Here is a 12,552-nt window from a genome sequence, read left to right as displayed (position 1 = left end):
TTTCTGAATACAGTCCTTACAAGCATTTAAGTCCAGTTTTAAGTCAGTTTAAGTCCAGTTTTAAACATGTTGAGCTGTAGTGGTGTCAATACTGACACAATGGCTAGTTAAAATCTACAGCCTCCTGTGCAATCTCGACTAGCCAGGCCAGCTCTGAACTAATACAAAACTACTGTAACTCCTAGGAAGGTTAATGAGAATATCTTAAACGATAAAGGAAGGATACTGAGAACTCATACCATGTTCTGGTCCAAAGTTAAGAAAACAAAGGAAAGAAAGAAACTTTGAATGAAAGAACATTAATAGCATTCAGTGAATAAAAATAATAATAATTTTTTTAAATAGCAAACTACTATGTATATTATACAATTGCAAACACAATTTATCAAATTTAGAAAAATATTTTCAAATTTTTATAGACAGGATTACTGCGTTACATGTAGTACTTCACACCTCTTCTCATGTTTTTTTTTTTTTTTAATGTGTTTTTAACTCTGCACATAGTATGAGACCCTCATAAAACAGTTACCAAATCACTATATTAAACATACACACAAAGGGTACCACCCAGTGGGGAAGATCTCTCATCCATTACACAGCTTTTGCTATTTTCTTCTTTCTGAATTCTTTTCAAGTTTATCAGTTCTTTAAAATCTCACAAGTGGCTGGGGATATGACAGATTATTATGGTGTGAAAGATCCTCATAACAAAAAAACAAACAAAAAAACCACTAGTTACACATCTACAATACATATTTTCTGTTTTGTGTAAAAATATTTTCAGTAATGGTACTTTTTGCTTGAATGAATATTTATGGGGCATATTGCTGAATCAAATTTTGGGAAGTGTGTTGTAAAATCATAAGCTGAAATAGTGGTGCAAAAGTTTGCAACAAAACCAGCTCAAAATTGTCCAACTTTCCTGAATTTGTAGTAAATTACACCTACTTAAACAACAGACTGAAGTATGATGGAAATGATTATTTGAGATTTATGTTTCGCTATGGTTCCAGATAGCCATTGTCTGTCAGCTTATTATAATGGTTTTCTACACACAAAAAATGCTTTATTTTCTTTAACTAAGAAAGATTTTCTTTGGCAAATCTTCTTCCTTTTCCATCATTTAATTCCTTAATGTCAAAGTCCTTCAGAAGTTTCTCAGAATGATTTACTTTTGTAAAATGAATTGAATACACTGGAAATCCACTTAATCTAGAGGCACAAGTCCTTCAGAGTAATTTAGTAAAACTCTACGCATTTGCACTGAGAAGAATCTTCTGCTTGAAAAAGATGGATTTAGTATTTCTATCAGCCTGATAAACCTTTAACCTACCTCATATATCTTCTATTCTGTATTACCTTCTAGTGCCTCAGAGGTATGAAATGTCCTATGTTTATAGTACTTGCAAATTAAAAAATATACTCAGCCATCCAGACACAAACCTTTTGGGCAGGGTACAGCAGCCATCAGCCGTCAGCCTGACTTGGGTTTCATAGCTATCCAGTGGGCAAACCACTTGCTGAACAGGAGGGCATTCCACTGTGCTGCAATCCACACTGAACACTAAAGAGGAAGGGGAGAAGAAAGTTCCTTTTACACATGCTTTAGAAGTTTTTTGACAAATTAATTCACCTTAAGCAATGCGTTATGCATCAGTCTTCAAACTCAAGTCAGAAAAAGCATTTGCTGAATGTACGTTTGGTAGGTGACATTACAAAAAGACTCTTTAAGACTCAGGAAGCAACTAAACTATATTATTTAATTTAAAAAAAAAGTTATAAAAGTTATACAGGCAACCTTAAGCAATAATTAAACTAATGAATAATATTAGTTACTAGAAATATACTATGTTACCAAGAATGTATCCCCCCCCCTCCCAGTTTTTAAAGCAATTGATAATAATATTCTTTCATTTTTTTTTTACTGATTAAAACCTGTTTAAAGAGTAAAATACCTGGGTTATAGAAAATGAGAGAGAAAGAGAGAGAATACACTGTGGATTTGTCTGCACATGTACACTACATTTTTTACAGATTATACTATTATGTTGTGTTGTTTATGTATTTTTATATGATGAAACAGAATTGCAGACTACCAAATCTATCTGCATTGACAAGTTGAAGAATTCCACAGAACTAGTAAGACTAATCAACTATTTTTAGAAAGAAAGAAATGCTTAGAAATGCAGAAAAGAATCAGGTTGAATATACATTTAATCATATGAGTCATGCTCAGGGAAGCTGTAACATGGTTTTATCCTATTTAGTCTTAAATCTCCCATGTTAAAGCAAACAATACTAGCTCAGGCACCAACTGTTTGATATCCTTATCATAATTATACTAAGACAGTACAGAATAAAACATGCTTTCATTTTTTAAAGAAATAAGCTGCCTACAGACTGAGTAGGCAGGATGAGCTGAATGTTATCAGACTGAGTATGATACAGTAAGATATTACTGATTAAACTTCATTTCAGTATTGACGTTATTACTGCTTAATGCAGTGATACAGCAGCTTGACAATGCCATGCCAAGCTTTTTGCAAGAGCTGATTAATTGCTAAGTGTCATTTTCTGAGTTGTAGTCCAATGTTTTTCAGGTTTGCTTCTCAGAGGTACATAGCAGTAATAATTTAATTGATCTCAACAAAACGTCAGCCTCAGAATTACCCCTACTTCACATGTTTTGATAAGAAACTAAATGAAAGCACAAATTCAATGAAACCAGTTTTTAGCTCATCAAGATTAGGGCCAGCAGCCTTGTCCTCAATACCATTAATTTTCAAAGCATGTGAGTATCTGTGCAAGTGGTATTCAGAATCTACCTTTTTCCACGTATTTAGGAAAAAGAGCTCTGCTAAATCAGGGCAACCTGACAAGCTCAAGGAAGTTTTCTGATAAACACAGAACTGAATTCAACTCCATTTGGTGGAGCAATGCAGGAATTCACTAAATTTAAAGTGAAATATTTTTGTTATCAATCTGCACTACTATAACTATGAGTTAACTTTTCTCTCTCTTTGTAAACCTACAAGTGTACTTACTTTCTTTTATGACAGGAATACCTAACTTTAGAATGTTTTGCTTGAAAGTCAAGTTTCTCTAATCTCAGCTAGCAACCTTTCCAATTCTCTGTATAGAAGGCCCCTGCTGCCTCATCCCCACTTTGGGAAAAAAATAGCCAATGAGTTCTATCAATGTTCTGCTACTACAGAGCAATTTCTGTGTCCATCTTTCCGTATTCCAATAATGCCAATGAAAGGAAAACAAAACAAAACAAAACAAAAAAACACTAGAAAACTCTCTGATCGTGCCTTCAAGTCTCAACAAAGGTGCTGTTTCTTGCTAAATATTTCATATTCTTCCCAGTGGTTATAGTGTGCTAGCACATGGCTCATTGACACTGAAATATAGCACAAACCATCCTTTACTAAAAGAAGTACAAACATAAGAGAAATTACAAAACAGACAAAACCCCCCAGATCAAAATATTCAAATAGAAAATTCTCACGCAGTGAAGTGGCTCTAGTCGCTCCGTGGTTTCTCTGTCTGGTTTGACTTACCCAACCCTGCAACTACATTTATTGCATCATCAGAATATAAAGAAATGTCCTGCTGGGTCAAAACATTACTTTATCTAACCAGGAGTTTATCTCCAGCAGTGGCAAAAAGAAATGATAGTTAGGGGCACATGAGTTTTGCCACTATTTATGACATTCCTTCTTATTCCAGCAGCTTCCAAAATCATTGAATTTGGGACGTTTTATATACCTACTCAAACATTACATTCATGTACCTGTTGTACATTAACTTTTCTATTTTAAAAAAAAAACAACAAACTTCTGAAAATGGTTGCTCTACCATCTCCTGCAGCAGCAAGATCCCACCATTTACTACCTGCTCTACTTGCAAGTATTTTATCTTACACTGAACTCTTGCTAGTACCAGAGTGCCCTCTAATTATTGTAAGGATTAGTAGGATTTGGCAAACAAAGGGCCTATGCTGAGCTTATCCACCACCCTCAGAATTTTATAATCCACACTCATACCTCATTTCGGCATTCTCTCCAGACTGAGAGATCTCTGTTATTACATTATTAGGTTAATCACAGAATGACCGAGGCTGGAAGGGACCACCAAAGGTCATCTGGTTCAACCAGGCTGCTCTGACAGGCCAACATAGAGCACAGAGCCCAGGACCATTTCTCCATATTGATGAGGTCTCCCCTGAGCCTTCTCTTCTCCAGGCTAAACAGTCCCAGCTCTGTCAGCCTTTCCTTATAAAACAGGTGAAGAGAGAGATTAGAAGCAGCAAAAAAATGCTCCTGCTTATTAAATTGGTTTCTCAAACTTGAGAAAGTATTTAGCCTAACTTTCCAATAAACTAAAATATTGTAGTGTAACAGAACAATCTATACTCATATTCTTTATTACTTAAGATTTCCCTCAGATTAGCTGTACTACCATTCAAAAAAATGATAGTAAACATTTGCCGTTGATATACTAGTTTTGTTTTCATGTCGTTTGTTTTGTTTTCACTTTGGCTCCAATAATTACATACAGTGTGCATTTCATGAATACGTTTATTTTTATTAAGCTAATAAAATTAAAAATCCTGTCTAAATTAAAATTATCTTTGTCTTTCCTAGAAACATTAAGCTTTAGATATCTAGTTTGACTAATACATCACTTCAAAACCTCATAAACGTGTTGGAATTTCCTATCACTGAAGATTTACTTAATCAACATTTGTTTATGAATCTTCAAGAACTGTCTCATGCACTGAATTTGTAACTCTTACTCTTTTTTTTTTCTATGAGAATGTAGCAGAAACACTAACACGTCTGCAGACCATGCCCCAGCTGTAGTAGTATGCAGCCTCTTCTGTAGACTACAAAACCTAGGATCTACGATTATGAAACCATTAATACTTATGAGAAAATAACTTTACAGTAGAATACATTAACACAAACATATCAAGTTTCACCTTTATGTATTGTGCTGGCTTTTTAAAGAATAGCATACGCAGTTCAGGGACAAGATCCAAATAGCTGCCTATGCATCTAAACGCCCAGGATCAAGGCAGTATTTGCAACTATGATGCAGCACATTGGCTCAGCACAGGAAAGACTTCCCTCCCCCCCCAAAATCAAAACTTTCTGAATGTCTCATGCAAGCACATAAAGTAAGTTTCTACAGCAGCTAAGAAGCATCACATAACACCCTTTCAGTTCAAGATGCACTTCTGCTGGTTACTCATTCATAATAGAATGCAAACTGACTGCATTAGGAAATATTAATTTCACGTTTTCCTTCAGGAGAAGGAGAAAAAGCAGTAAAGCCCCCACCTCCTTCCTCTCCTCCACACTTTTCCTTAGAAAACAAACAAACAAAAAAACAGGATCCTGAAATACTTTCAAATATATTTGTGATTTAATTTGTTTTCTTCTATGACAATCATCCTTTTTACACTCCTTCACATTTTAGAACATACTAAACACAACAGAAAAGATACCATTCTCAGACTTTCAATGCAGTTGTATCACTGTCCAAATCACTTTATTACCTTTCCTATTACAGATGCTTCCCAATATGGACACACTGATTTTGCTTATTTTTGTTGTAGCTTTGGCAGTTTTCTCCCTTCCCGTCATTGTCAACTTATTGGCCATTATTATGGTCATTGTCAACTTATTGGCCATTGGCTTATTAGAAAAATATCTGAGATTTTTTTCTCATTTATTTTCTTGAGTCCTTTCCCAATCTCATCTCCTAAGTCCTTGCAACATCAACTTCTAACAAAGTATCCAAAAAAAAAACCAACATGCACTATTTCTGTAAGCAACAAAAGAAAATAAAGTTATATAACTGTACTTCTCTCAAGTATATATAAAAACTTGATTTTGTTGACCCTTGTCCTTAGCGCAAGAATGTAAAAATTGCAGACCCAATATTCAATGCTGAAGCAGTACCAGGGTGGAGCATGTTACTTCCCTGTGCTTCCATTGTATAATACTACTTACTAAATTTGACTGCTGAGCTCAGACTTTCCATCAGGCCTTGACTGCACGGGCTACTCAACTCCCAATATACAAAAAAATGTTATCAATAAAGGAACGAGAAGTATCTGTTGGATAACTGCCAAAGTAAATTGTTTGCCTTTCTTTATTCAGAAGTGGCAGTTATAGTTGCTATCACACCTTCAGCAAGATATATTTTAGATTAGATCTTGACTCTTTAAAGAAAAAAATGTTTAAAACAAGACAAAAAAATCATTACTCAGTAATGTTTTAGCTTTCTGAGTAAGTAAGACAGATACTGCCCCAACCTTTTTGCAGGTTATTTTTATTTTTACTGTTAACATGTTACGCAAATCCACTTAAGACCATGCTGTGGAAAAAAAAAGTGACCTTTTGAGAATACTTTTTAAGAACCATAACATCCGACTTAAAACTGAATTCCATGCTCATTCACTGAATTAATTACTCATAAGAGACTAGTTATACACACCTTGTAGGAAGAAAGTAGGTTGCTCATGGCACCAGACCAGTGTCAGGACTGAGGTTAGGAAGAGGATCAAAACAAAAGGAACTTTTGTACTGAGTGTACCTACACTCAGTAGGTACCACAACTGTCATGAGAGACTTGGAGCAACACTGGGTCAAAATATTTAAGTCAAATTAATCTGTCTGTTAACAGACAGGTATTACTAAGCTACTACTTCATTTAAACTGTATAATAATACTTTTCATCATTGTATTATTTGTAATGAAAAAGAGGTGGAAAAGGAGGTGGACTTCAAAATGCAAGATTTCATTTTTATACTAGTATTTAGTGTTAATGCAACCACTTCTAATTTTCCTTTCAGTAACTCAATGATGAGCAATCATCAGTCATAATATTTTAACATGCAGTTCTCAGAAGAAGAGTCCAAACAAATGCCACTGTGAACTGGAAAGCAGTGACATCTTATTTGAGGAGCAGAAATAAACACAATACATGCTTTAATTCCACAAACCCTTTATATTGGCATAAAACAGCACTGCTGTCATAGGAAGCAGTCCTCCCACCCTCTGGCAATCTGTTTCCACCAGAACCCCTTTAGTGGTGCAAGACCCCTATGGAGGCTGGTTATGGAGATACACATGTGAAGGAAGAGTGCCCTGATAGTACCACTTAAGAATAAGGTCTACGGTACAGTACGGAGAAGAGTTTTCTCTGTTCTGCATGTAAACTCCATAGATATGCTGACACTATTCAGCAGAATGGGTGATATCAGTCCCATATGAAACTCTGCTGCAAACACTTACCTACCAGGCCTTACACAGTCCTTTGCCCCATTCATCTTCAGCAACGTGATATTAAAAACAGAGGAAAAATGAAACAGAGCGCTGTTCATTCAGTTCCTCTCTCTTTTTTTTTTTCCCCCCTACAGTTCTTCAGGATACCAAGTCAATCTCTAAAGGTTCAGTGTTTATTACCAGGCTTACTATGCACTCTATAAATATTCCTGCCACGTGAGGAGCATTATTTGACTCACATTATGACCACTGTTTTAGCAAATCCACCTACACAATTCATATACTGTTTATACATACAGAGAACAGTTATATACTACTACGTATATGGTAGTACATATATATACTCATGTATATAAATGGCACAAAATGGTATAGGAGAGGAAGGATGGACTATATAGTTTCCAGAGGCCCCGTACAACCTAAATTACTCTAGAATTCTGTGAGCCTATGAATATACAACCCTAATAAAACAAGATATTTTACTGCCTGTTTTCATGGATTAAAAAAATTTAAAAAATAAAAACCATAACATCGAACATGACAGAACAGTTTAGATACTGTGAAATTTGTCATTTTGTTCTGACTTTCAAAGTTAAAAATAAAAAAAATCAGAACTTTTCACAAAGAAACATTACAAAAAATATTTCAATATTTGTTCAGGCTATCATTTTCTTCATATACTCAGTACAAATTATGTTGTCTGTACAAGTGCAGTTTACTCTTTGAAAACAAGGTTCCTCTGAAAACTGAACAAAGGTTCAGATTTGCCATTAAAAAGAAAAGCAAAAAGCATTCTGTGGTAAGGAATTTGTAGTCTACTAACATTTGCCAATATTAACCTACTCTTTCCCATCTTTCAGTCTTGTGTTGACTTGTTTTTCCTTTATGACCTTCCCACTACCCCAAATAGCCAACAGAATAAACATCTAGATCAAAGTTTTTTGTTGTTGTCGTTGTCTTTTTTTTTTTTTTTTTTAAATAAAAAAAGCAACAAAGACAGCTGCTGAAGTCTAACTTGACTATCAGGCTACGTAGTGACTAATAATTCCATCTGTAACAGTACTCTTTTTTTTTAATTATTAAAACCAAGGCACTACTAACAAGTAGGGGACCCACTACTGCAGTTTGTAGCTTAGCAATTACATCTTTCATCACTCATCTTCACCCAGACACACAACAGTACTCACCTACACTCCTCAGCGCCTCTTACCCACACTCCAGTTCCAGCTGTCATCAATCCTGCTGGCCTCCTTCCCTATCCCCCCAGCCTCAGTCTTGCGTATGCACCCAAGATACTACCCTTCTCTTTCACTCTTCCTTGATCCTTCAAGGCTTGCTGCCTTCTCTAGTCTCCTACCGTACACTGCATAAATCACTCAGCTCCGGGATATGAAGAAAGTGTTTTTGTTTGGTAGCCTCAAACTCTCTGCTCTCCCTTAGTCCCTCAATTTCTAATCCCCACTGCAAAGCTCTATACTTCCCTTAAATTCTATTAGTTTCCTTCTCCAATCTCTTCAAAGCCTCTGCTCCTTTACCTTCCTAACATGCATCTTCCTACAATTAAAAAAAGTACTTCAGAAAAACAATATATAGTCATATAAACCCACTAAATTGAATAAAGCATCATGTACTCAATCCTAAGCTTGTAGAAGGCATGCTACAGAAAGATCTTGGGATCACATTTCACAAACTCAAAAGAGTTAACTCTTAGCGTTTTGTATGAAATACCAAAAGTAATTATTCTACAGTATTTAGCACTGATGAAGACTCACCAAAAATAATACTCTGCTTTTGGATACCACATTTTAAAGAAGTGTGGATAAACTTAGGAAAACTTAGAGAGGAACAGCATAACAGTAAGTCCAAGGAAACTACGCCATAAGGAAAGTTTACTTGCTAATTCTAGATGAAATGCAACTGAGGTTGATAAGATATTCCAGAGCAGACTTTATTATGAAGACTTGTTTGCCATATACTCAAGACAGAAAATGAAAAAGTTCCCTTGAATTTTCACACAGGTAGATTTGCACTGAATTTTAGGAAAGATACAAAGAGGAACACTAGAAGAGACAAAGAGTGTACAACCTTCTTCTGTGGAGGATTTAAGAAAACATTTAGCAAGCATAGGAAAGGCATAACAAACTCAAACCTGTTTGCAGATGATATTTTAGATTATACTGTTTTATATACCTACTTTCATCCCCCTACTTTTATTATTAATCTTTACCAAAGCCTGGATCAAAAAGCGCACTGAATTATATCTTCCACTTCACCAAGAATAAGTCACAAGAAAGGGTTATTTGTGTTCCCATGAAATGGAAAATGAGTAAACACCGAAAATGCTGTAAAGTGTTTCACTATGCTTCTCCACAGTTGTTTCACTCTTCAATTTTTAAGGGTCATCACCTTGTAATCTAGAGAAATCTTAATATTTAAATTTTAATATTTATGCACAATATATTCCTACTGTGAAAAAAAAGTATACTCTAATCTTAACAAAGCATGTCATTTTCACTAGTGTTGTGTTTTGAAATACAGCACTCTCACTAAAGATTAATTTTACCTTGTTGCTCAGTTTAAATATTGTCTGAAGAAAATGAGACAGTAAAATTTATTATAATATTTATCTTTTTTCTTTTTAAATGGGCATTGCTCACAAATATAATTTGAATTTTGAAGGTCATTGAGAAGAACTTTGATACTATGTGAGCTTCATTAGATGCAAGTACACTAGTTGTGTATGTTAGATAGAAAAAAAAATCGTGTCCACTTTTACCTGGTTTGCATTCATAGAGATCACAGCATTCTCCTGGCTTTCCTGATGCCTTAGAAACCAATATATTCAAATAGCCAGGCTGGCAAACCTTCCTCAAGCAGCCTGCAGGGTTACACACACAACGGCTTGGGAGAGGACAGCATTCCCCGGGAGGAGCATAACCTTCAATCAAGATGGAATCTTCTGGACAGCGAGGAGAAAACTGGACCTCACAGCGGGCCTTGGAGCAATCAGGTTTCTCTTCTGAAAGGGAGAGAAAAATCAGCATGCCATATATGTCAGTAAAACGCTGTTCTGAAGCTGTAAAGGTGAGCTCAGATAAAGATCCTTCTATTCTTCCTCCCCCAAGTCAATAAATAAAAAATTTCTGCTTCTGAACTGATTTACAAAATTAATGGAATATGCCTCAGACCATCTTGGTATTTGCAAGATGGCAAATATGTTATAAAGTATCATATAAAAAAAATCTAATTTGTGCTATCTGCGTGACTGCTGAACTCACACGTCAGAAACAGCAATGAAACTACACATTTGGCCATGACATTAGGAACCAACTTGTCACATCATGCAGAGCCCTGATGTACATGCCCACACCTTCAGTTTCCTAAGGTTTTCCATAATGAGCAACTGGTGCTAGCTGATTGATTTATTAAACTCATTGACCTAAACTAAGATTTCACATACTCAAACAGGTGTTTAAAAGTTTAAAAGCTAACATATGTGGAGAATTCATACATTAGCAGATTTTCCCCGTACATGCTCCTGGTGCTCATATTCAAAGTGTTCCTACGGCTTTAGTGGCTTGAATATCAGAAGAGAAAAAAGGTTTGACTAGCAAGGAAGAATGAGACTCTGGCTGCAGACACATAACAGTAAAAGAAGGAATACTGAGGAACAAGTTCAACAAGTTGGTGGGAATGGTGACAGACTGGACAACACCAAGACTGGCAAAGAGAATGAAGATGGAAGTAGTATTTGAAGAACTAGAGAACAGTCTTCCAAAATTATCCCATTATCAAAAGAAAGAAAAAAAATCTCAATTCTGGCAGAAAAGTTGCGTTGTGCTCTCCAATTTCCCAAGCTACACTGGGAAAAATAAATAAAAAATCATTCCCATGACTGGTTTACTCCATAATGGACTATAAAAAAAACTTGTTCATATACAAGAAGACACCACTTTGCTCAATGTAACTGAGTGTTTTTAGAGAACAAGTGGATAAAAGACACTCAGAAAAGCAGTATTTTTAGGTAAAGACAAGATAGTGAAGGTACTTAGCATTTTAAGTATCTATATTCTGCAGGCATCCTTTGTGGGCCTAACCAGAAAAAGAACAAAGCAGAAAACCAAGACCCAAATTTATAAACTGTTTATAATATTCCTTGGTTACTTACAGGTTTATACACTAGATGGTTCTGCTACAAATGCCACCAATTACCCTTACAAATTAATCAGCTACTTTGATTGTTGTCATTAAAGTTAGATGCAGAATATTAGAAAGAACTAAAAACTTTATTAATCTGTTTATTTAATGTCATTTTCAGAGTTAATCTCTAATGAAAATATCAGTGAGTGAATATGACATATCAAGTATGAGCCTCCATAATAAAAAGTCAAGAATATCTTCTCCAAGAATTTAGTAACTCACTGTTTTGGACTTTTTTTTTTTTTTTTAACTGAAATTAGTGGACATTGCAATTAAAAAAAAGGAAAGCAAAACAGCAAATGTGAAATTCTGCTTCCAAATATACATTAATTGTCAATAATAGCTTTTTTTTTTTAAAGGATCATTTTTATACTCAATTTTAGTATATTCTTTGGACTTCAGTTGATGATGAAGAATCAAAACAGTATTTCTTATGTACGTGGCTGATTTCCTAACTATGCGTTACGTTCATATAAATTTTGATAGACACAAAACCTAGACATAAGTGCTTACAAGAATGTTAATCTAGGTCTTAGCATTAGATCTTGCAAAAGCAACTTTTAGTTGAGGCATGATTATGCATTTCTTTCATGTACAAGTGTTTTAAATTTCTTGCAAGTAATACAGATTAATACTTAAATGTGATACTAGATATTGCCATAATTCTTCAAGTTCCTACTATTTAATATGACTCATTATTTTAAGAGGAAATGGCTTAAACATCCATCAAATACATGTTTTTGTTTTAATACCATGTTACTAAAGATACTTTGAAATCAACTTAAGGTCATTTCTTAATCCAGCGTCACTATTACTTTTGTTCTTCATCATCCCAAAAAATAAACAAAAACCCCTCCTTACTTCTACTTGTATAAATCCCACTTTCATACAGTATTCTCCACCTACATACAATGTAAAACATTACCATCCCAGTATACAAATGAAACTGAGCAACTGGGGTAACAAGTAAATCTACCCAAGTCAACAGACAATTTTCATCCAGGTTCCTAACTCCAGCCCACATCTGAGTCAAGGGCAGGAAGAGCCCCTT

At 35.0% G+C, this 12,552-nt stretch overlaps 1 protein-coding gene across 2 annotated transcripts in view; it reads right to left on the bottom strand.

The window, feature by feature from the left end:
* The window catches only part of CRIM1 (cysteine rich transmembrane BMP regulator 1), a 181,263-nt gene that overhangs the window by 86,250 nt on the left and 82,461 nt on the right, over window positions 1-12,552 (bottom strand). The window contains exons 3-4 of one of the 2 annotated variants that reach the window (XM_083830090.1): window positions 10,078-10,320; window positions 1,444-1,564 (exon numbers count right to left, since the gene is read on the bottom strand). In XM_083830090.1, coding sequence (XP_083686216.1) covers window positions 1,444-1,564; window positions 10,078-10,320 — 364 coding nt within the window. The remainder of the gene's footprint in view (window positions 1-1,443; window positions 1,565-10,077; window positions 10,321-12,552) is intronic. The other variant, XM_083830091.1, reaches the window with a different exon arrangement.

The sequence above is a fragment of the Anser anser genome (genome assembly GCF_964211835.1).
Source record: "Anser anser genome assembly, chromosome: 3".
In the NCBI taxonomy this organism is placed as follows: Eukaryota; Metazoa; Chordata; class Aves; order Anseriformes; family Anatidae; genus Anser; species Anser anser.
Note: the sequence above shows the minus strand (reverse complement) of the source record. Positions and strands in the feature narration are given on the sequence as shown.